General features: G+C 42.4%; 1 protein-coding gene across 2 annotated transcripts in view; it reads left to right on the top strand.

The window, feature by feature from the left end:
• Positions 1 to 25,275, top strand: part of NUP160 (nucleoporin 160) — a 76,016-nt gene that overhangs the window by 8,462 nt on the left and 42,279 nt on the right. For both annotated transcript variants that reach the window (XM_074401469.1, XM_039471226.2), the window contains exons 3-12: positions 1,001 to 1,211; positions 1,836 to 2,058; positions 4,314 to 4,392; positions 4,937 to 5,051; positions 5,872 to 6,030; positions 18,024 to 18,101; positions 18,360 to 18,457; positions 22,042 to 22,126; positions 22,754 to 22,822; positions 24,846 to 24,929. In XM_074401469.1, coding sequence (XP_074257570.1) covers positions 1,001 to 1,211; positions 1,836 to 2,058; positions 4,314 to 4,392; positions 4,937 to 5,051; positions 5,872 to 6,030; positions 18,024 to 18,101; positions 18,360 to 18,457; positions 22,042 to 22,126; positions 22,754 to 22,822; positions 24,846 to 24,929 — 1,201 coding nt within the window. The remainder of the gene's footprint in view (positions 1 to 1,000; positions 1,212 to 1,835; positions 2,059 to 4,313; positions 4,393 to 4,936; positions 5,052 to 5,871; positions 6,031 to 18,023; positions 18,102 to 18,359; positions 18,458 to 22,041; positions 22,127 to 22,753; positions 22,823 to 24,845; positions 24,930 to 25,275) is intronic.

Here is a 25,275-nt window from a genome sequence, read left to right as displayed (position 1 = left end):
CCATGAAGGGGAATGGAGAGGATGGGATAACTGGATTGTGAGTGAGGGGAGGCCAGGAAACAGCTTATTTGAATGGTGATGGAAGGCCCTGGAAGCAGGAGAGGCGGATACAGGAGAAATATGCAGAGAAAGCCAGAAGTTGGCCTTTAGTTGCTGGAAGGAGCCTTTTTTGGAAAGGATGCAGGTAATACGATAGATACGGCAATGGGAAGTTAAGGCACTCCCAGCAATGCTGCGTACTGTGGATCCAGACCTACACCCGACAGAGTTGCACCTGAAGAAGGTTACCCGCATCCCAACACACTTCTGGCTTTGTTTAAGCACAGTATGTATTGTCATTTCTTCTTCAGGCATGTGATATACTGTGAGTTATTTTCTGTCACTTCGAAGCTTTTTTTTTTTTTTTTTTTTGAGACGAGTTTCGCTCTTGTTACCCAGGCTGGAGTGCAATGGCGCAATCTCAGCTCACCACAACCTCCGCCTCCTGGGTTCAGGCAATTCTCCTGCCTCAGCCTCCTGAGTAGCTGGAATTACAGGCACGTACCACCATGCCCAGCTAATTTTTTGTATTTTTAGTAGAGACGGGGTTTCACCATGTTGACCAGGATGGTCTCGATCTCTCGACCTCGTGATCCACCCACCTCGGCCTCCCAAAGTGCTGGGATTACAGGCTTGAGCCACCGTGCCCGGCCGAAGCTTTTTTTTTAATGATTGATAGATTTTTTAAAATTTTTAACAAAATGTCCTTTTTTTCTGGTTCTGCTTTAAACCGTGTTTTCCACTGGGCTGTGTATTCCTTAACAAGATCTGGTAAATCTTAAAACTCTTTTAGCTAGGTCGGGTTGAGTGGCTCACACCTATAATCCCAGCACTTTGGGAGGCCGAGGCAGGTGGATCATGAGGTCAGATGTTCGAGACCAGCCTAGTCTCATATATTTCAATGCAATACTCAGAGAAAGAAAAGCATAAAGTTTTCAAACAAATGTCTCTTTTTTAACAGGAAGACCTCTGGAGATACATTGGAGCTGGTGGAGGAGTCACTGGATGTAAATCTGTTGAATAATGCTGTTCGCCTAAAATTCCAAAATTGCAGTGTCTTACCTGGAGGGGTTTATGTCTCTGAGACACAGAATCATGTGATAATCTTGATGTTAACCAATCAAACAGTGCACAGGTTACTTTTACCACACCCTTCCCGGATGTATAGGAGTGTAAGTTGGCTAAGTATAATATCTTTTATTTCCCAAATTACTGAGTGTCACAAATTGAGTGCTAGAGCGATATCCTTTGGAATTGAGGGAAATTTGGATTCTTGTTATCCCTCACCAAGCATACTTTGATAGTTATCACTTAAAATCATCAGGGATGCATTTTAAATTGAGAATTAGTTTTCATTAAAAAGAATAGCTTTCTCGCCGGGCGTGGTGGCTCAAGCCTGTAATCCCAGCACTTTGGGAGGCCGAGGCGGGTGGATCACGAGGTCAAGAAATCGAGACCATCCTGGTCAACATGGTGAAACCCCGTCTCTACTAAAGGTACAAAAAATTAGCTGGGCATGGTGGCGCGTGCCTGTAATCCCAGCTACTCCGGAGGCTGAGGCAGGAGAATTGCCTGAACCCAGGAGGCGGAGGTTGCGGTGAGCCGAGATCGCGCCATTGCACTCCAGCCTGGGTAACAAGAGCAAAACTCCGTCTCAAAAAAAAAAAAAAAAAGAATAGCTTTCTTCTTAAGCTTGATAGTTTTTTACTTTAAAAACTTCTTTCACAATAGAGAGGAACTGAGCAAAATTCTGGTTATTTTGATTTAATAGATTTTTTTTTTTAATTACTCAACAGGAGTTGGTAGTTGAAAGTCAGATGCAGTCAATATTCACTGACATTGGAAAAGTTGATTTCACAGATCCTTGCAACTATCAGTTAATTCCAGCAGTACCTGGAATATCTCCTAATTCTACCACCTCAACAGCCTGGCTTAGCAGTGATGGGGAGGCCCTGTTTGCTTTACCATGTGCTTCTGGGGGAATCTTCGTTCTTAAGCTACCTCCTTATGACATACCAGGTAAGAATGGGAACTGAGCATGGATTTAACTTTAAACAAGGAATGTTAACATTGAAACAGGTTTTAAAAGTTCAGCCTCCTCATCCAGTGCAAGGATTGCATCTCTTCTGCCCCAGAACTGGTCATTCATTATCGCTTGCCTGATAAGTCCCTAATGCTTTACTTTTATACAGTGGATAAGGAACTGTAAAGCATTTGGAGCATGGAAAAACAAATAGACAAGTATAAGACAGCCTATTCTAAATCCTGTAGTAAAGATGAGTTGCCTAATTGTCTGCCGTGAGGTAGAGGCATTATAACATCATAATTAAATTAATTGAAACCGAGAAGTTCAATACCCTGCACCAAGTCACCACTGTGTCTTGCCTGGATTATTGCATTAGTTTCCTAAATACCTCCCCAGATCTGACCTTAACCCTCTTCAGAAACTTCTTAGGTGGACTGATATATTTAAAACCCAAATTGGGTCATGTCACTGCACTGTGTAATGCCATCTTTTATGTAGTGCAGTGACATGACTCAACTTTTTTTTCTTTCTTTCTTTCTTTTGAGATAGAGTCTCACTCTGTTGCTTAGGCTGGGATGCAGTGGTGCAATCTTGACTCACTGCAACTTCCACCCACCGGGTTCAAGCGATTCTTGTGTCTCAGTAGCTGGAATTATAGGCACCTACCACCATGTCCAGCTAATTTTTGAATTTTTTTTTTGTTGTTGTTGTTGTTTTTGAGATGGAGTTTCGCTCTTGTTACCCAGGCTGGAGTGCAGTGGCGCAATCTCGGCTCACCACAACCTCCGCCTCCTGGGTTCAGGCAATTCTCCTGCCTCAGCCTCCTGAGTAGCTGGGATTACAGGCGCTCACCACCATGCCCAGCTAATTTTCTGTATTTTTAGTAGAGACAGGGTTTCACCATGTTTACCAGGATGGTCTCGATTTCTTGACCTCGTGATCCACCCGCCTTGGCCTCCCAAAGTGCTGGGATTACAGGCGTGAGCCACCGCGCCCAGCTTGAACTTTTAGGAAAGACGAGTTTCACCAAGTTGACTAGGCTGGTCTCGAACTCTTGACCTCAAGTGATCCACCTGCCTTGGCCTCCTAAACTGCTGGGATTACAGGTGTGAGCCACGGCGCCTGGCCAACATGACCCAACTTGGATCTTTTTTTTTTTTTTTTTTTTTTTGAGATGGAGTTTTGCTCTTGTTACCCAGGCTGGAGTGCAATGGCGCAATCTCGGCTCACCGCAACCTCCGCCTCCTAGGTTCAGGCAATTCTCCTGCCTCAGCCTCCCGAATAGCTGGGACTACAGGCGTGCGCTACCATGCCCAGCTAATTTTTGTATTTTTAGTAGAGACGGGGTTTCACCATGTTGACCAGGATGGTCTTGATCTCTTGACCTCGTGATCCACCCGTCTCGGCCTCCCAAAGTGCTGGGATTACAGGCGTGAGCCACTGTGCCCGGCCCCAACTTGGATTTTAAATATATCATGTTATGCTGAATAAACCCAGAGTCCTTACACTGGCTTACACTAGAATGACTCACTGCTCTCTCTCTCTAACTTCGTCTGTTCACTCTTCCCCTCTTCTTCAGCCACATGCCTTCTTGCAATTCCTTGAATATGCCAGGAACACTCCTACTTTGAGGCACTTGTTTGGTATAGTCAGGTACTAGCTTGGCTCATTCCCTCAGCTCCTTTAGGTCTTCACTTAATGTCACCTCGTTGAGGCCTTCACTGAACACCCTTTTCAAAACTGCAGTGCCCCTGCCTGCCCTCCCTACACCTTGGCATTCTGTGTACTCCTTTTGTGTGTTATTTTTTTCACTACCATTCTACTTAATTTGACTGTCTCTGCTTCTCCCCTTCCCCCAAAGGAATGTAAGTTCCATGAGGACAGGAGTTTTAAAATTTGTTTTGTTTACTGCTGTGTCACCAGCATCTAGAACTGTGCCTGGCACATGAAAGGTACCTAGTGATTGTTTTGGAAAGAATGAAGTGATTCTGCTGGGTGATAATATGGGCCACAGTCTGTAAAAGGCAAACGTTTTCACAAGAAGTATAGAAATGTTATTTTTATTGACCTAATAATGATTCAAAATAGTTTAGGTGTGATGTATGTAGGAAAGTTACATCCTAAAACTTTGTTAGTACAGAAATACAGAATCCGATTGCCTGTTAAAAAGATCTTGTTCATGGTTACATCATTCTTGCCTTTGGGTTTCTCTAAGTGTGATCAAAAGGTGCCTTGGATGTCATTGCAGGTATGGTGTCAGTTGTGGAACTGAAGCAGAGTTCAGTAATGCAACGATTGCTTACAGGATGGATGCCAACAGCTATCAGGTGAGTGGTGTCTGGCAGGTAAATCAAAGGGCCCAAGAATTTAATCTTTTTGCACTGGTTGGCAGTTATTGCTTTCAGTCTTATTCCAAGGCAAACATTATACTAAAAAGGAGAACAGTCAGAATAACATCAAATTCCTTCTGAGAAAAGCCACACTCCCAAGCCCATTTCCTCTGCAATTGGATGCCTTGACACCATAAACCAGCCTACTGTTTATATTCTCATGATATCCAGTTCAGTGTTCTGCCCTTACTTACCCAAATCCAGTTTTGTGTAAAATTGTTAGAAGTAGAAATTTGATGGTTAAAGGAAAATAATAAATACAAAAGGAAACAGTCTTCTATTGTTATGTAGGGCCTTTTAAATTTTATTATAGTAATTGGTGATAAATCAAATAGAAATGTAGTTGTCTTCTACCAGCATATAAGCTCTTGGTCCTCCTGCTAAGCGTATACATTTATAATTTTATATTTCTTGAATTGCAAATTCTAATGATCAGATTCTTTGCAACAGTAAAACTCTAAAACGGGGCCTTATGTTTTAGGGGCGACCAGTCACCTTCAGATCGTCCCCTCAGTCTTGCTGTTCATTGTGTGGAGCATGATGCCTTCATCTTTGCTCTGTGTCAGGATCATAAGCTACGAATGTGGTCTTACAAGGTAAGTGTTGCTGTGGGTTAAAATATGAGAATTGAAATAAATCTTGCTGTTTCTCTTAAAGATGATCAGATCAGTTGGTTTGGAATTTACTGGTCACTTCCAGATTCAGACAGTTTCATTTAGCTTTATTTTGCATATATTTTCCTCCTAACTTACTGTCTTTTTATTTGGAAAAATTATCAGTCTTACAGGGACACTGAAAGAGTAAGTACAAAGTATACCTTTCACTTTGTTTTATTTTTATTTTTTGAGACAGTCTCACTTTGTCACCCAGGCTGGAGTGCAGTGGCATGAATACAGCTCACTGCAGCCTCTGCCTCCCGGGCTCAAGTAATCCACCCACCTCAGCTCCTCAAATACCTAGGACTACAGGCACACACTACCACATGGAATCTCGCTCTGTCGCCCAGGCTGGAATGCAATGGCGCAAACTCGCCTCACTGCAATCTCCGCCTCCTGGGTTCAAGCAATTCTCCTACCTCAGCCTCCCGAGTAGCTGGGGTTATAGGTGTGCATCACTGCACCTGGCTAATTTTTATACTTTTAATAGAGATGGGGTTTCACCCTGTTGGCCAGGCTGGTCTTGAACTCCTGACCTCAGGTGATCCACCCACCTTGACCTCCCAAAGTGCTGGAATTACAGATGTGGGCTACCATGCCCAGCCCATGTTAGCCCTTTTCAAACAAAAACCTGTAAGGTCTTTTAGCAGATAAACTAGATAGAATGGTAGATGTAATGAAAAATCCATCCTTTCGAAAGGTTTGTTCTTCTAGTCTGAATATTCTTTGAATACCACCTATTAACTGTTTTCTTGGGCAGGAGCAAATGTGCCTCATGGTCGCTGACATGCTGGAATATGTCCCTGTGAAGAAAGACCTTCGACTCACTTCTGGGACTGGACACAAATTACGGCTTGCTTACTCCCCTGCCATGGGACTCTACCTAGGCATATACATGCATGCACCAAAACGAGGACAGGTATGAAACAAATAAGACATCTAGTTATTCTGTGTGTACTGATGTGGGGAAACGGCTGTAGACTCACAGTGAGTCTGTTCAAGCTCTTTGCACCAACCTAGACGTGTTTCTGAGGTGATGGTTGGGTTTTGTGTTACTATGTGAATTAGACGACCTTGAAGAAGGGGTCAGTATGAAAGGAAGTAGAGACTTTAAGGCAATGTGAAAAGAAACGTTTACCAAAACTAAACAAGAAGAGCAAATTAGGAAGTCTAGGTGAAAAAACAGAATTCCTGAAAGGGATGTAGGTGTTAAGTGGTTAAGTTAATTTTTCTAAATAAATTTACTCATCATCCAGACAGTAGCTGCTGTATGTATATAAGATGTGTAGAATGTGATGTCATAGGGTAATGATATAATAAACAGCCATTTGTTGTTGGGTATCGTGTGCTTGGCATTGTGCCAGGCCCTTTATGGACATTAATAATAGCAAACACATATACAATATGCATATTATCCATTTAATTCTAATAGCTGAGTGAGGTAGGGTCTGTCTTCCTTACTGTGCAGGAGCTCTGATTCTCCCACTGAGTCCCCATGCTAGGTCACTGCCCTTCCTGGATGCCCTTTTCACTTCTGTTGGGCTCTCATAGCCCACTCCACATTGCTCCTCTAATGTGGTTGCCCTCCTTACTCTGTTTGGGCCCTGAGACCACCAGACTGCTCCCATGCAATGGACCTCCTCCTCACCCAACCTGAGTTTCCACCCTGCACCAAGCTTTCTGTACATGTGGAAGCCCTCTCAAACTGTTTCTACTCCTCCACCCCAAGCCAGGCGGTCCCAAATGTAGACACTCTGCTCAGGTCCTTAGACTCCTGCTTCATCACACTCAGCCACACCCCCTCTGCACACATGCCCTTCCCAGTCGCCAGTGTTCTCACTCCTACGCTGGGACGTGCCTGCGCTGATGTTCCCTTCAGCCTGTCCAGACTGACTCCCTGTGCCAAACACCCCCAGGTCCCAGACCCCTACCTTCTGGCCAGCAAAGATATCTACTTTGCTTTAGGTACCTATTGGTTTTTGGACTGGATTGCTCAGGAACAGAATGGACGGGAAGAGGAAGAGCTCATTCTTGCAGTTTTTTCCCTAATATTATGGCCCAAAGGTATCATGCTATGAAGACATTTATCTTGATTGCATATAATTACGTCTATTTTCTCTTCTGGAGGACAACCCTTGAACTATTTGAACACACCTGTCTATCTTCCCTAAATATACTCTTCTGTTTATAGGGTGTGGGTGGTAGGAGAATTGACTCTATTCTGACTTCCTTAGTTCGTTCCATGTTATTCATATAACATCCTGTTGATCACTCTCCTCGACATGTCACAATTAGTTTGTCACACTGAAATAAACTTTTGACCTCAGAACCCTATTACACTTAAAAATTTCTGAGAACTGGCCGGGCGCAGTGGCTCAAGCCTGTAATCTCAGCACTTCGGGAGGCCGAGGCGGGTGGATCACGAGGTCAAGAGATCGAGACCATCCTGGTCAATGTGGTGAAATCCCGTCTCTACCAAAAATACAAAAATTAGCTGGGCATGGTGGTGAGTGCCTGTAGTCCCAGCTACTCGGGAGCCTGAGGCAGGAGGATTGCTTGAACCCAGGAGGCGGAGGTTGCGGTGAGCCGAGATCACGCCATTGCACTCCAGCCTGGGTAACTAGAGCGAAACTCCATCTCAAAAAAAAAAAAAAAATTCTGAGAACTGCAAAGAGCTTTTATTTATGTGAGTTATATCTATGGATATTTAACTTATTAGAAATTAAAACTGGCTGGATGTGGGTTGACACATTTTTTTTTTTTTTTTTTTTTTTGAGACGGAGTTTCGCTCTTGTTACCCAGGCTGGAGTGCAATGGCGCCATCTCGGCTCACCGCAACCTCCGCCTCCTGGGTTCAGGCAATTCTCCTGCCTCAGCCTCCTGAGTAGCTGGGATTACAGGCATGTGCCACCATGCCCAGCTAATTTTTTGTATCTTTAGTAGAGACGGGGTTTCACCATGTTGACCAGGATGGTCTCGATCTCTTGACCTCGTGATCCACCCGCCTCGGCCTCCCAAAGTGCTGGGATTACAGGCTTGAGCCACCGCGCCCGGCGGTTGACACATTTTATTATGCAGTATCTAAATTACTGTTTTGGGGCATAATCCCCAAGACCACCTCACCTTCACATCCGGTAATACTCTGAAAGGACTCATAAGGCTCAGTATGTGGTTGTGCTGACAGCTAAGATTTATTACAGTGAGAAGATACAAAGCAAAGTCAGCAAAGGAAAAAGGCACATGGAGTAAAGTCTGAGGCCAGACACAAGCGTCTAAGAGTCCTCTCCCAGTAGAATCTCATAGGACTTGCTTAATTCTTCCAGCACTGAACTGTGATGACATGTGTAAAGTGTTGTCTCCCAGGAAAGCTTGCTAGAGGCTCAGTGCCCAAGATTTTTGTTGGGGGCTGGTCATATAGGGACCCTCTGCCTAGCATGTACCAAATTTCCAGGCTCCTGAAAGGAAAGCAGATGTTCCACATAAACTACATTGTTTGTGCAAGCAGTGTAGACACAGCAAACCATCCTTATCAGTTAGGGAACCATGGGAACACTGCCACCTTTGCAAGCAAGCTTTTCTTTCTTTTTTTTTTTTTTAAGAGATGGAGTCCCGCTCTGTTGCTCAGGCTGGAGTACAGTGGCGCGATCTTAGCTCACTGCAACCTCCGCCTCCTGGGTTCAAGCAGTTCTCCTACTGCAGGTAGCTGGGATTACAGGCACATGCCACCATGCCTGGCTTAACTTTTTGTATTTTTTTAGTAGAGCTGGGGTTTGGTACGTTGGCCAGGCTGGTCTCGAACTCCTAACCTCAGGTGATCCACCCCTCTCAGCCTCCCAAAGTGCTGGGATTACAGGCAGGAGCCAGTGTGCCTGACTGCCCTTTTTTTTAGGTTTGGGGGTACATGTGAAGCTTTGTCATATAGGTGAACTCATTGTTGAAAAAACTAGTTCTTTGAATGAAGGGACCTTCCAAACAGGCTTTGTGTGAGCAACATGGCTGTTTACTCACCTGGGTGCAGGTGGGCTAAGGCAGAAAAGGGCATTAGCAAAGGGCAGTGGGATAGGAGTTGGTTTTATAGGTTTAAGTGGTTTTTTACAGGGGGCGGGAGTGTTGCAGAGTAAGTTCAGTTACAGTGGCAGGGTTGGGTGAGGAGCTTGTCCAGGGAAGCTTCCCTGGGCAATTAGGGACAATGGCGAACACAGGTAGTGGGTGGGAGACATCAGCTGAGGCAAGCAGGACTTCAGACTTTCAGGCTTCAGGCTTGTATATGGAGACCTAACACTCATGTCATGGGGCTCTGTTGTACATTATTTCATCACTCAGGAATTAAGCCCAGTACCTGGTAGCTACCTTTTCTGCTCCTCTCCCTTCTCCCAACCTCCACCCTCAATTAGACCCTAATGTCTGTTGTTTTCTTCTCAGTGTTCATAAGTTCTCACCATTTAGCTCGCATTTATAAATGAGAACATGTGGTTTTTTATTTTCTGTTCCTGCATTATTTTGCTGAGGATAATGGCCTCCATCTCCATCTGTGTTTCCACAAAAGACATGATCTTGTTCTTTTTTGTGGCTGCGTGTATTCCATGATATATATGTACCACATTTTTTTATCCAGTCTGTCATTGATGGGCATTTAAGTTGATTGTGTTTCTTTGCTATTATGAATAATGCTGCAGTGAACATTCATGTGCATGTGTCTTTATGGTTTGTATTCCTTCAGGTATAAGTAATGGGACTGCTGAGTTGAACGGTAGTTCTGTTTTTAGTTCTTTGAGGAATTGCCACACTGCTTTCCACAATGGTTGAACTAATTTACACTCCCACCAATGGTGTATAAATGTTCCCTTTTCTCTGCAACCTTGCCAGCATCTGTTATTTTTGACTTTTTAATAATAATTCTGACTGGTGTGAGATGGTAGCTCATTGTGGTTTTGATTCGCATTTCTCTAATGACCAGTGATCTGAACTTTTTTCATATGCTTGTTAGCTGCATGCATCTTCTTTTGAAAAGTGTTTGTTCATGTCTTTTGCCCGCTTTTTAATGAGGCTGTTTGCTTTTTTTTTTTTTTGTACATTTAAGTTTCTTTTTTTTTTTTTTTTTTTTTTGAGACGGAGTTTCACTCTTGTTACCCAGGCTGGAGTGCAATGGCACGATCTCGGCTCACCGCAGCCTCCGCCTCCTGGGCTCAGGCAATTCTCCTGCCTCAGCCTCCTGAGTAGCTTGGATTACAGGCATGTGCCACCATGCCCAGCTACTTTTTTTTGTATTTTTAGTAGAGACAGGGTTTCACCATGTTGACCAGGATGGTCTCGATCTCTTGACCTTGTGATCCACCCGCCTCGGCCTCCCAAAGTGCTGGGATTACAGGCTTGAGCCACCGCGCCTGGCACATTTAAGTTTCTTATAGATGTTAGATAACAGACCCTTGTCAATGCATAGTTTGCAAATATTTTCTCCCATTCTGTGGGTCGTCTGTTTACTCTTTTGATAGTTTCTTTTGCTGTGCAGAAGCTTTTAAGTTTCATTAGATCCCACTTGTCAATTTTTGCTTTTGTTGAATTGCTTTTGGTGTCTGTCATTAAATCTTTGCTTCTTTGTATGTTCAGGATGGTATTGCCTACGGTTGTCTTCCAAGGTTTTTATAGTTTTGGGTTTTACATTTATGTCTTTAAAATCCATCTTGAGTTGATTTTTGTACATGTAAGGAAGGGACCGAGTTTCAGTCTTGTCATTTACCTATTTTTTAATTGGTTTATTTGTCTTTTTTGTTATTGAATTGTAAGAATTCTGTAAACATAATTAACATTTATAGAACTCTCCACTTTAAATACACAAAATATACACTCTTATCAGTACCACATCATATCAACCTAGAAGTTTAAACGAAATGTTGGTTGGCTACTTGTTTGTTATTCTCTTCCCTCATTTTCTTTCATGTCTCCATTATTAAGGACAATTACAGGCATACCCATATTTAGACTGCATTCTAGCCCGGGCAGTAAAGCAATACCCCCCATCCTCTCTCCCTCTTCCTCTTTCCCTTTTTTCCTCTTCTTTATTCTTTTTCTTATTATTCTTGTTTTCTTTCTAAAAAAAAAAAAAAAGAATTCTGTAAACAGGCTGGGCGCGGTGGCTCACGCCTATATTCCTAGCACTCTGGGAGGCTGAGGGGGGTGGATCATTTGAGGCCAGGAATTTGAGAACAGACTGGCCGGTATAGCAAAACACCATCTCTATTAAAAATGCAAAAAATTAGCCGGGTGTGGTGGCATGTGCCTGTAATACCAGCTACTCGCTAGGCTGAGGCACAAGAATTGTTTGAACCCCAGAGGCAGAGGTTGCAATGAACCAAGATCATGACACTATACTCCTCCATTCTGGCAAGACTGTGTCTCAAAAAAAAAAAAAAAGATATAATCTTAATCTTATGGGGCCACCATTAGATATGTGGTCCATATACCAGAGCATCATTATATAGTATGTAACTATATTATTCTGGATCTAAATCTCTAATCAGATTTATGATTTATAAGTAATATCTTCCACCATGGGAGTTGTCTTTTCACTTTCTTGATGTTGTCCTATGAAGCACAAGTTTTTAATTTTGATAAAGTCCAAATTATTTTTTCTTTTTTTGCTGCTTTTTTTTTTTGAGACAGAGCCTCACTCCATCACCAGATGCCAGGCTGGACTGCAGTGGCATGATCTCAGCTCTCTGCAACCTCCGCCTCCCAGGTTCAAGCAATTCTCCTGCCTCAGCCTCCTGAGTAGCTGGGACTACAGGTGTGCACCACCACACCCTGCTAATTTTTTTATTTTTACTAGAGATGGGGTTTTAGTTGGCCAGGATGGTCTCAATCTCTTGACCTTGTGATCTGCCTGCCTCGGCCTCCGAAAGTGCTGGGATTACAGGCATGAGCCACTGCACCTGGCAGTTTCTTTTGTTGCTTTTGTTCATGGTGTCATACCTTGAGAATCCCTTACCAAATCTAAGGTCATAAATATTTACTCTTACTTTTTCTTCTCAGAGTTTTATACTTTTAGCTTTTGTATTGAAGACTTTGATTCATTTTTTAATTTCGTGGGTTTTTAAAAAAATTGTCAGGTAAGCATTCAGCTTCATTCTTTTGCTTTTAGATACCCAGTTTTCTCAGCACCATTTTTTGAAAAGATAGTTCTTAACACATTGAATGGTCCTGGCACACTTCTTAAAGTCATTTGACCTTAGAAACCTGGTTTAATTTCTAGACTCTCAATTCTGTTCCATTGATCTATATATCTGACCCTGTGCCAGTACCACACTGTCTTGATTATTGTTGCTTTGTAGGAAATGTTTTGACACCAGGAAGTGAGAGCCCTCTTACTTTGTTATTCTTTTTCAAGATTGTTTTGGCTATTCTGGGTCCCATTCAATTCCATATGAGTTTTAGAATCAGCTTGTCAGTTTCTACAAAGAAGTCAGCTGAGATTCTGATAAAAATTATGTTGCCTCTGTAGATGATATTACAAAGTATTGCTACTTAGCAATATTGAGTATATTGATCCATGAACATGGGATGCTTTAGTTTTCAGAGTATAAATTTTATACTTTTGTTAAATTTATTCTTAAATATTTGATTCTTTTTTATGCGATTGTAAATGAAATTTTCTTGATGCTATCGTAAATGAAATTATTTTCTTAATTTCATTTTCAGAGTGCTCATTGGAAGTTTATAGAAATACAGTTGCCGGGCGCGGTGGCTCAAGCCTGTAATCCCAGCACTTTGGGAGGCCGAGGCGGGTGGATCATGAGGTCTAGAGATCGAGACCATCCTGGTCAACATGGTGAAACCCCGTCTCTACTAAAAATACAAAAAATTAGCTGGGCATGGTTGCATGTGCCTGTAATTCCAGCTACTCAGGAGGCTGAGGCAGGAGAATTGTTTGAACCCAGGAGGTGGAGGTTGCGGTGAGCCAAGATTGCACCATTGCACTCCAGCCTGGGTAACAAGAGCAAAACTCTGTCTCAAAAAAAAAATTTAAAAAAAAATAAAATAGGCCGGGCGCAGTGGCTCAAGCCTGTAATCCCAGCACTTTGGGAGGCTGAGGCGGGTGGATCACGAGGTCAAGAGATCGAGACCATCCTGGTCAACATGGTGAAACCCCGTCTCTACTAAAGATACAAAAAAATTAGCTGGGCATGGTGGCACGTGCCTGTAATCCCAGCTACTCAGGAGGCTGAGGCAGGAGAATTGCTTGAACCCAGGAGGCGGAGGTTGCGGTGAGCCGAGATCACGCCATTGCACTCCAGCCTGGGTAACAAGAGCGAAACTCCGTCTCAAAATAAAATAAAATAAATAGAAATAGTTGATTTTTGCATGTAGATATTGTACCTTGAAACCTTGTTGAACTCATTTATTTTGATATATTTTATAGTGAATTCCTTAGGATTTTCTTTATACAAGATAATGTCATTTGCAAATAAACTTTACAGTGGCTCATGCCTTTAATCCCAGCACTTTGGGAGGCGGAGGTGGGCGGATTGCCTGAGCTCAAGAGTCCAGACCAGCCTGGGCAACAAAGTGAAACCCTGTCTCTAAAAAGTAGCAAAATTTAGCTGAGTGTAAGTCCCACCTACTTGAGGGGCTGAGATGGGAGGATCACTTGAGCCTGGAAGGTTGAGGTTGCAGTGATCCTGATTGCCTCGCTGAGTTCAACCTGGGCAACAGAGGGAAACCCTGTTTTTTAAAAAAAAGTTAGTTTTATTACTTCCTTTCTAATCTAGATGCCTTTTCTTTCTTTTCTTTTCCTTCTTTCTTGTGGGTTTCCTTTTTTTGAAACAAGGTTTCACGTCACTCAGGCTGGAGTGCAGTAGCGCAATCTCAGCTCATTGCAACTTCCTAGTTCAAGTGATTCTCCCACCTCAGCCTCCTGAGTAGAGTAGCTGGGTCTCTGGGCATGTGCCACCATGCCCAGCTAATTTTCGTATTGTTACTGTTTTTTGGTAGAGACAGGGTTTCACCTTGTTGATCATGCTGTATGTCTTTGTCTCATTTCTGATTTTTATTACTAAGGGAGAAGTTGTCAGTGTTTAATCATTGAGTATAATGCTGGCTATAAATTTTTCTTTTTTACATTGTGATGCAACAGTGGGCTGTGAATTTTTTTTGAGACAGTGTCTCACTCTGTCACCCAAGTTGGAGTGTAGTGGCGTAATCTCAGCTCATTGCAACCTTCACCAATCAGGCTCAAGTGATCCTCCCACCTCAGCCTCCCAAGTAGCTGGGACCACAGGTGCATGCCACTAGGCGTGGCTAATTTTTTTGCATTTTTGGTAGAGACAGGGTTTCGCCATTTTACCCAGTCTGGTCTCAAACTCCTGCACTCAATCTACTACCCACCTTGGCCTCCCAATGTGCTTTGGGAATACAGGCCTGAACCATAGCGCCCAACCTGAATTTTTCACAAGTGTCCTTTATCGTGTTGAAGAGTTTCCCCTTTATTCCTAGTTTCTTAAGTGTTTTTCTCATGAAAGGGTGTTCAGTTTGGTCCCACTGCCTTCATCCATGTTAAGACACCAGTAATTTTACCCACCATTGGTCTTGCATCATTGATGCAAATATCAACAAAATGAAAAAGGCAAATAATGTGGTATTATTATGAAAAGGGTTTGGGCCAGGTATGGTGGCTGCCTGTAATCCTAACACGTTGGGAGGCCAAGGCAGACAGATCACCTGAGGTCAGGAGTTTGAGACCAGCCTGGCCAACATGGTACAACGCTGACTCTATTAGAAATATAAAAATTAGCCAGGCATGGTGGCAGGTGCCTATAATCCTAGCTACTTGGGAAGCTGAGACAGGAGAATTGCTTGAACCCGGAGGGTGGAGGTTGCAGTGAGCCAAGATGGCACCACTGTACTCCAGCCTGGGCAACAAGAATGCAACTCCATCTCAAAATTAAAAAAAAAAAAAAGAAAAGGGTTTTGACATCATTGACCCACTCAAATGATCTCAGGGACCTCTAGGAATCTGTGGACCACATTTTGAGAACTACTGCTCTAAAGGTCAGATCTGGAATTGAATGTTCAGGAGTGTGTCAAATTGAGCAGAGCTATTACTTCCTTTGTTTTGAGCATTATGATTCTTCATTGAAGCCAAAAATCAGAATAACTTTTTTGACAGCTATGTAACAGTGTTAGTCTAATCAGATTATAGTGAACTTGTAATATTTTTTTCTTTTTGCTTCACAAAAACTGATCTTCGAGCCGGCCGGGCGCGGTGGCTCAAGCCTGTAATCCCAGCACTTTGGGAGGCTGAGGCGGGTGGATCACAAGGTCAAGAGATCGAGACCATCTTGGTCTACATGGTGAAACCCCGTCTCTACTAAAAATACAAAAAAAAAATAGCTGGGCATGGTGGTGCGTGCCTGTAATCCCAGCTACTTAGGAGGCTGAGGCAGGAGAATTGCCTGAACCCAGGAGGCGGAGGTTGCGGTGAGCCGAGATCGCGCCATTGCACTCCAGCCTGGGTAACAAGAGCGAAACTCCGTCTCAAAAAAAAAAAAAAAAAAAACACTGATCTTCGACTGGCCATGTTGGTGCACATGTATAGTTCTAGCTACTCAGGAGGCTGATGGCAGGAGAGTCATTTGAGTTCAAGAGTTTGGGCTGTTGGATTTTTGTTTGTTTGTTTAATGTTGTTTGAGACCTGCTAAATTGATTTTATGTTCCACTAATGGATTGAGACCCGTAGGTTGTAAAACATAGGTTCAGGCTAGAATGGATTATAAGCACTACATATTTTTTTTCATATTTCATGTACTACTTTTTTTCTCAAAAGGGAATTTTGCAACTTTTTTCTTTAATACTTCTTTATGAACAGTTGCGTATAAGTAAAGGGTCATCACTCTCTCAATTTACAGTAAATTTTCTTTATTTAAACAGTTATTTAGGCTGGGCTCGGTGGCTCATGCCTGTAATCCCCGCATGTTGGGAGGCTGAAGTGGATGGATCTCCTGAGGTCAGGAGTTTGAGACCAGCTGGCTAACATGGCGAAACGCTGTCTCTATTAAAAATACAGGCCGGGCGCGGTGGCTCAAGCCTTTAATCCCAGCACTTTGGGAGGCCGAGGCGGGTGGATCACGAGGTCGAGAGATCGAGACCATCCTGGTCAACATAGTGAAACCCCGTCTCTACTAAAAATACAAAAAATTAGCTGGGCATGGTGGCACATGCCTGTAATCCCAGCTACTCAGGAGGCTGAGGCAGGAGAATTGCCTGAACCCAGGAGGTGGAGGTTGCGGTGAGCCGAGATGGCGCCATTGCACTCCAGCCTGGGTAACAAGAGCGAAACTCCGTCTCAAAAAAAAAAAAAAAAAAAATACAAAAATTGGCCAGGCGTGGTGGCTCACGCCTGTAATCCAAGCACTTTGGAGGCCAAGGCGGGCATATCACCTGAGATTGGGAGTTCAAGACCAGCCTGACCAACATGGTGAAACCCCGTCTTTAAAAAAAAAAAATACAAAATTAGCCAGGATGGTGGTAGGGACCTGTAATCCCAGCTATTTGGGAGGCTGAGGCAGGAGAATTGCTTGAACCCAGGAGGTGGAGGTTTTAGTAAGTGGAGATTCCTGCACTCCAATCCGAGCAACAGAATGAGACTCATCTCCAAAAAAAAATTTATTTAAAATATTCATCAAGCCAGGTACTGTATGTAGCTCACTCTTACAGTCCCAGCAGTTTGGGAGGCCAAAGGAGAAGGATCACTTGATACCAGGCGTTTATGACTAGCTCGGGCAACATAATGAGATTCCGTCACTACAAAAATAATAATGATGATAATAGAATTAGCTGGGTGGAGTAGCACGTGCCTGCATTACTAGCTATTTGGGAAGACTAACGTAGAAAGATAGCTTGAGCCCAGGAGTTGGAGGTTAACATTGAGCTACGATCATGTCACTGCACTCCAGCTTGGGTGACAGAGTAAGACCTGTTTCTAAAAATAAAAACAAATATGAATAAGTCTTTTACCACAGTGAGATAATTACCTCACACCTATTAGGATATCTACAATTTGAATGAATGAATGAATTAAAAAAATAAATGTATGTATGTCTTGGCGAGGATATGGAACAATTAGAACTGTTTTGTCGTTGTTGAGAAATTAGAACTCTTGTACATTGCTAATGGGAATGTAAAATGTTACAGCCATTATGGAAAACAATATATGTAGTGATTCCTCAAAAAATTAAACATAGAATTACCATATGATCCAGAAACTCCACTTTTGTGTATACATACCCAAAAGAATTGAAAGCTGGGTCTCAAACATATATTTGTACAGCCATATACATGGTAGCATTATTCACAATAGGCAAAGTTAAACCAACCCAGGTGTCCATCCACAACAAATAGGTAAACAAAATGTTGTATGTACGTGCAGTTGAATATTTCAGTTTTTAAAAGGAAAAAAATGTTGACACATGCAACTAAATAGGCCAACCTTAAAGACATTATGCTAAAGGCATAAATCAATCACGAAAAGACAAATACTATATGATTCTACTTATATGAAGTACCTAGAGTAGTCAAATTTATAGAGATAGAAAGTAAAGTGGAGGTTGAGACTGGGAGTGAGGGGAAATGGGAAATTATTTAATAAATATAGAATTTCAGTTATGCAAGGTGAAGATGAAAAGCATCCTAGAGATTGATTGTACAACAATGTGAATATACTTAACACTGCTAAAAATAGTTAAGATGGTAAAATTTGATATTATATGAATTTTACTACATTAAAATAAAGTGGTTCTACCTGGCCTGTGTGGGTGGAAAAAAAAAAAATTGAAGGGTTTCTGAATGCTAATAGCCCTTGCTTCAAAAAGCAACATGTTGATATTTCAGATAATAAATTATCATCTCATATTTTAACAGTTCTGCATTTTCCAGTTGGTAACCACTGAGAGTAACCGCTGTAGTCTAGATCACATTTCTTCACTATTCACTTCTCAGGTAGGTTGATTCATCCTTTGCATGTCACATAAATACAAGAAAAAGAAGTATTGGCTAACTCTGTTATGGTATCATGGGACTGTAGTCTTAAAATGGACTATTTCATGATGTATGAAACTAAATTTCATTTGGACTTAACCAAATTCACGTGGTACCATGTTTTTCATGCATTTACCTCTTCTACTGATGAAAATGTAAGTCACCATGAACTACTACTTTCTTTCTTACTTTATCCCTTGTTTTCCCATTTCCTCCTAGGAGACACTGATTGACTTCGCCTTAACTTCCACGGATATCTGGGCCCTGTGGCATGATGCTGAGAACCAAACAGTTGTGAAATACATCAACTTCGAACAGTATGGGTCACTTCATTCTGTCATCCTTCCTCATCCCAAGCAATTTTATGCTAAGAAGACAAGGGCACCATGGCTCATGCCTGCAATCTAACAGTTTGAAAGGCCAAGCTAGGCAGATCACTTAAGCTCAGGAGTTTGAGCCCAAACTGGGCAATATGGTGAAATCCTGTCTCTACTAATACAAAAAAATATCTGGGCGTGATGGCAGATGCCTGTAATCCCAACTACTCGGGAAGCGAGGCTGAGCCATGAGAATCACTTGAACTCAGAACCTAGAAGGCGGAGGTTGCAGTGAACCAAGATGCACCACTGCACTCCAGCCTGGGCGACAGAGTGAGACTGTGTCTGAAAAAAATAAATAAATAAAAATAGGGCCGGGCGTGGTGGCTCACGCCTATAATCCCAGCACTTTGGGAGGCTGAGGCAGGTGGATCACGAGGTCAAGAGATCGAGACCATCCTGGTCAACATGGTGAAACCCCATCTCCACTAAAAATACAAAAAATCGGGGCCGGGCTCGGTGGCTCAAGCCTGTAATCCCAGCACTTTGGGAGGCCGAGGTGGGTGGATCACGAGGTCAAGAGATCGAGACCATCCTGGTCAACATAGTGAAACCCCGTCTCTACTAAAAATACAAAAAAATTAGCTGGGCATGGTGGCGTGTGCCTGTAATCCCAGCTACTCAGGAGGCTGAGGCAGGAGAATTGCCTGAACCCAGGAGGCGGAGGTTGTGGTGAGCCGAGATGCGCCATTGCACTCCAGCCTGGGTAACAAGAGCGAAACTCCGTCTCAAAAAAAAAAAAAAAAAAATACAAAAAATTGGCTGGGCATGGTGGCGCGTGTCTGTAATCCCAGCTATTCAGGAGGCTGAGGCAGGAGAATTGCCTGAACCCAGGAGGCAGAGGTTGCAGTGAGCCAAGATCACGCCATTGCACTCCAGCCTGGGTAACAAGAGCGAAACTCCGTCTCAAAAAAATAAAATAAAATAAAAATTAAAATAAATAAATAAATAAAAATAGTAAAAAAAAAGGAAGAAGAAAAGAAGACGAGAACTTTTTATGTAGAACCAAGTCAAGGGTTTTCATTTGAAGAATTCCACCCTGGGTTTTCCTTTTGTTACTGTCTTCCTGAAATACCTCTTGTGCCTTTTGTGTTCTTTCTTACATTTTTGTTTTAAGACAAAATGAGAATTCTTGGGGTTGGACTAAGATAAAGAAAATGCCATGTTTGTTGGGAGAGATACCATATGTCCAAAATACCTCTAATCTGGGTGTTTTCTTTATTTCTATGGCAAAAACTTCCTGATTCTTGCATCTTCCTTAGGACACTATAGCTCTTTTGTGTTTTCAGTTTTCTCCCTATGAGATGAGAAATAGATTGGACAAGTGCTGTGCTTCTCAAATTTTTTTTAGAACAGGGCCAGGCGTAGTGGCTCATACCTGTAATCCAGGCATTTTTGTGAGTCTCAGATGAGAGGATTGCTTAAGGCCATGGTTCAAGACCTGCCAGGGCACCATAGCAAGACCTTGTCCCTGTGAAAAATAAACTAGCCAGGTGTGGTAGCATGTTGTACCTTAAGCTGAGGCAGGAGGATTGCTTGAGCCTCGGAGTTCAGGCTTCAGTGAGCTATGAATGTGTAGCATTTTATGAGTATAAAATTATAACACAATTTAATGTTGATTATGTCTAATATTAGATATATTTGGTATCTAATATTTTTTAATATGTATATTAGTTTGCAAACTTTAGGTAGTTAAAAAATATATTTTAAAACCCAATTTTCAGCTGGTCCCATGATAATGGGTTGTCAGAACTTAACCTTAGTGTCACTAAAGTTAATAAACAGCCCTCCACTGCTAAGTTTGACTCACCAAAAATAAAAAACAATTTTGAAGCAAACATTTGTCTAACCCTGAAACACCTGTAGAAGATACCTTGTTACACAGCTTGAGGACCACTCAACTAATTGAACCCTCTGGGGCTCTGATAACCCTAGAACCTAGGGTAGATTTATAGGAATAATTGCCCCCCAGGTTGACCCCAAGCCATACCTCAAAGATAAAAAGTACTCCTTAAGGTGGAGGTTGCTGTGAGCCCAGATTGCACCATTGCACTGAAGTACCCCTTATAGATGGCGTTTGAGCAAAGTGGTCAGAAAGCACAGGCTGTAGAGTTGGAGCAGAGTAGGAATCCTGGTTGTGCAACTTACTAGCTGTGATATATCCTCAGCCTCACTCTCTGCATCTGTGAAACAGAAGTACTATATCCTTCAAAGAATTATAAGGCATACATGAATAATGTCTAAAACTGCATCTAACATTAATATCTAGAAAATAGTAAATGTAGAATGAAAGTTAGCTATTCTTGCTGGGCGCGGTGGCTCAAGCCTGTAATCCCAGCACTTTGGGAGGCCGAGGCGGGTGGATCACGAGGTCGAGAGATCGAGACCATCCTGGTCAACATGGTGAAACCCCGTCTCTACTAAAAAAAAAAATACAAAAAACTAGCTGGGCGTGGTGGCGCATGCCTGTAATCCCAGCTACTGAGGAGGCTGAGGCAGGAGAATTGCCTGAACCCAGGAGGCGGAGGTTGCGGTGAGCCGAGTTCGCGCCATTGCACTCCAGCCTGGGTAACAAGAGCGAAACTCCGTCTCAAAAAAAAAAAAAAGAAAGTTAGCTATTCTTTGTATGTGATGCCTTAGTGTTAAAATGACATTAAAGATTGGGCTTGGGATCTGAAACAATGAGTTTCAGTTTTAGGAAGGTACTTAGTAAGAAACCCTGTATTAAAACTAGGCTCTGCTAAAAATGTTTCTTTGTTTTAAAAAAAAAAAGTTTTTAACTGGGCATGTTTTTAGGTGGATACTGTGGCTCACACCTATAATCCAAGCGCTTTGGGAGGCCAAGGTGGGTGGATCATGAGGTCTGGAGTTCAAGACCAGCCTGGCCAACATGGTTGAAACCCTGTCTCTACTAAAAAGACAAAACTAGCCGGGCGTTGTGGCCAGCGCCTGTAATCCCAGCTACTCGGGAGGCTGAGGCAGGAGAATCACTTGAACCCAGGAGGTGGAGGTTGCAGTGAGTCAAGACTGCGCCACTGCATTCCAGCCTGGGTGTCAGAACAAGACTCTGTCTCAAAAGTATATATATGTTTTTTGTTTGTTTGAGACAGAGTATCGCTCTTGTTACCCAGGCTGGAGTGCAGTGGCGCGATCTCGGCTCACCGCAACCTCCGCTTCCTGGGTTCAGGCAATTCTCCTGCCTCAGCCTCCTAAGTAGCTGGGATTACAGGCACACGCCACCATGCCCAGCTAATTTTTTGTATTTTTAGTAGAGATGGGGTTTCACCATGTTGACCAGGTTGGTCTCGATCTCTTGACCTTGTGATCCACCTGCCTCGGCCTCCCAAAGTGCTGGGATTACAGGCTTGAGCCACCACGCCCGGCCAAAAAAAATGGTTTTTAATAGAATTGATCATTGCGGGGATTCAGTGATACTCCCCCCCACCCCCAGATACTGCCAACAGCATATGTTTCATTTTTATTGATCACTTCTATATAAACTGGTGGACTTCCTTTGTCTCTAGTAATGTTGCAGGTCAGTGGAATCCAGTTTTTATGCAGCCTCTGCCAGAGGAAGAGATTGTCATCAGAGGTGATCAAGACCCCAGAGTAAGTAAATGGTCAAGCGTTGTATAAGGTTATGATTTACCTTGAGCTTTTTTTTTTTTTTTTTTTTTAATGGAGAGAGTTGGTCAAAATGATTAGGCAGTGTGAGATTTTCCATGTTAATTCTCTCTATTGCATTTCCCTACTTGCAAGAGTTTATTGCTATTTATTTTGTTTTGTTTTGTTTGTATGTAATACCTATTATTACTGGTTCCATTTCTTTTCCATGTGAGCAATAAATGAATACTGTCGTAGATGGTGTAGAAACCAGCTTCCTTTACTTGTTCTTTTACCAATATATATCGCCAATAAACTAGATTTGCTTCTTCCATTTAAGATTGGCATTTGACAAAGCTTGTTTTCTGCTGGAACCCAACGAAGCTCTCCGTGAGGAGCACACCATTTTCAGTGTAGTACCTCCAGTTGACTCAAAGACATTGCAGCTTCAGAGCCATACTATAAGAGAATCCCAGTGCTTTACAAACTTTCCATGTGAAAACATGTAACTGTTATTGCCCAAATATAGAAGGGTAAAATGGCCATGTTCCTATCGTAGAAACTTTGGTGTTACGTGTTGGATTCCAAATTTTGTTTAGGATAATAGTAACTTTTGTTTTAATGTTCTAACAGGAGATATATCTGCAGAGTCTTTTTACACCAGGACAATTCACAAATGAAGCTTTATGTAAGGCTTTGCAGGTCAGCAAAAAAAAAAAAATTTACTGTTTATTTAAGACTATTTCTTATTTTATTACCATATTATATAATTAATAATTATCACGTTTTTGCGTATATTAAACACTGAGCATACTTCTGTATACGTATGTGTAGGTTTGTAAATACTTTTATAATTTGTTTAATGTTCTTTCCATTAAATGTAATATTACTGGTGGAGAGGTAGAGGATAGGAGGAGGGACCACTTTCCCAATAATCAGTGAGGCATGCCAGAGGTAAAAAATGAAACCTGTGCCTACAGTATTGGAAAGATACCATGCTACACTGCATATAATCTCTGTACTTGAGAAAAATTTAAAGTGGTTTCTCGTTTAGTTTTGATTATACTGTTTTAACATTTTTGTTAGGACAGTGAAGGTGTGACTTGGTTCTGATTCAAGAAAACTCTAAAAATTTTGGCTTCAGAGCCATACTATAAGAGAAGCCCAGTGCTTTACAAAAGGATTATTTGGCCAGTAGTGGTGACTCACACCTGTAATCTAAAAATATTGGGAGGCCGAAGCAGGAAGATTACTTGAGCCCAGGAATTTGAGTAGAGCCTGAGCAACATAGGGAGATCCCATCTCTAAAAACAAAAAAAGAAAGAAAAAGAAAAATAGCCAGGTGTGATGATACGTACCTGCGGTCCCAGCTTCTCAGGAGGCCTAGGTGGGAAGACTGCTTTAGCCTAGGAGGTAGAGGGTGTAGTGACCCTTGATCATGCCACTGCATTCCAGCCTGGGAAACAGAGGGAGACCCTGGTTTTTTTGGGTTTTTTTTTTTGTTTTGTTTTGTGTTTTTTTTTTTTTTTTTTGAGGAACTGGTGAAGTTTATATTAAATCCACAGAAGTAAAAACCATATTGTGAGGAACTGGGGGATGGGGCCACCAAGGAGTAGGAGTCAGGCCACCAGCGGAGTGGGGATGGGGTAACAGGACGGAGGAGAGAGCCAAGCTGGGCTGGCAATGGGGGCTGTAGCTGTTTGGTTTTTTTTTTTAAGTAAAACCAAAAAAAAAAGATTTTTTTAAGGTTGCAAAGGCTTTTGGCCAGGTGCAGAAGCTCACGCCTGTAATCTCAGCACTTTGGGAGGCTAAGGTGGGCAGATTGCTTGAGCTCAGAAGTTCAAGACCAGCCTTGGTAATATGACAAGATTCCCATCTCTACTAAAACAACAACAAAAAAGTTAAAAAGTTGCACAGACTTTTTTTTTTCTTTTTTTCTTTTTTGAGGAAGAGTCTCGCTCTTTTGCCCAGGCTGGATTTCAGTGGCACAATCTTGGCTCACAGCAACCTCTGCCTCCCGGCTTCAAGCAACTCTCCTGCCTCAACCTCCTGAGTAGTTGGGGTTACAGGCACGTGCCACCACGCCCATCTAATTTTTGTACTTTTAGTAGGGAGGGGGTTTCACCATGTTGACCACGACGGTTTCAAACTCCTTGCCTTAAGTGATCCACCTGCCTCGGCCTCCCAAAGTGCTGGGATTATAGGCGTGCACCGCTGCACCCAGCTTCCACAGGCTTCTTTAAACTGCTCCTTAGCTTCATGCGTAGATTTATAATACAGTAATTCATATAATTGAAAGGTATATTGGAATCTTTTAGTCTGACCTCTCACATAAAACAAATGCCTTCTGAGGTTTTTCTGATAGATATTCAACCTTTAATTGTCTCTACCTCCAGTGACCAGTTTTTCACTGGAGTTATTATTTCCTAACTGTACCATTTAAAAGGAAGCCTACGTCCTTTTGGTGGCTTCTTTCTTTTGGAAGTTTATAGAACACGTCTTTTCTATAAATCAACTCTTCAGGTATTTTAAGAATCTTTCCAGTACATCTTTCTCCAGACTAAATACACTCAGTTTCTTAACTTTCTGTCGGTTGATGTGTGTTCCACGTATGCCAAATCTCTATTTTACAGTTTTATATTGCTTCCATGTCTTCTAAACTGAAATATTTTTCATTCAGTTTTGGCTGTTATATAGAAGTCTAAAGTGTCTCTTTTAATGTTAGATTTTCTGCCGAGGAACTGAGAGGAATTTGGATCTTTCCTGGAGTGAACTGAAAAAAGAAGTTACTTTGGCTGTTGAAAGTGAGGTGAGGTTTGGGTAGAGAAAGAATAAGAATTCCTTCCATCTTGATATAGGGCAGATTGGTACTGAAGAATTACTGGAATTCTTCACTTGACCTTGTTCATTGGAAGTATAAATGTTTAAACCTTTTAATTAGGCCGGGCCTGGTGGCTCACGCCTGTAATCCCAGCACTTAGGGAGGCCAAGGCGGGTGGATCACGAGGTCAAGAGGTTGAGACCATCCTGGTCAACATGGTGAAACCCTGTCTCTACTAAAAATACGAAACATTAACTGGGCATGGTGGCACGTGCCTGTAATCCCAGCTATTCAGGAGGCTGAGGCAGGAGAATTGCCTGAACCCAGGAGGCGG

Source organism: Saimiri boliviensis, chromosome 6, assembly GCF_048565385.1.
Source record: "Saimiri boliviensis isolate mSaiBol1 chromosome 6, mSaiBol1.pri, whole genome shotgun sequence".
NCBI classification, from domain to species: domain Eukaryota; kingdom Metazoa; phylum Chordata; class Mammalia; order Primates; family Cebidae; genus Saimiri; species Saimiri boliviensis.
Note: the sequence above shows the minus strand (reverse complement) of the source record. Positions and strands in the feature narration are given on the sequence as shown.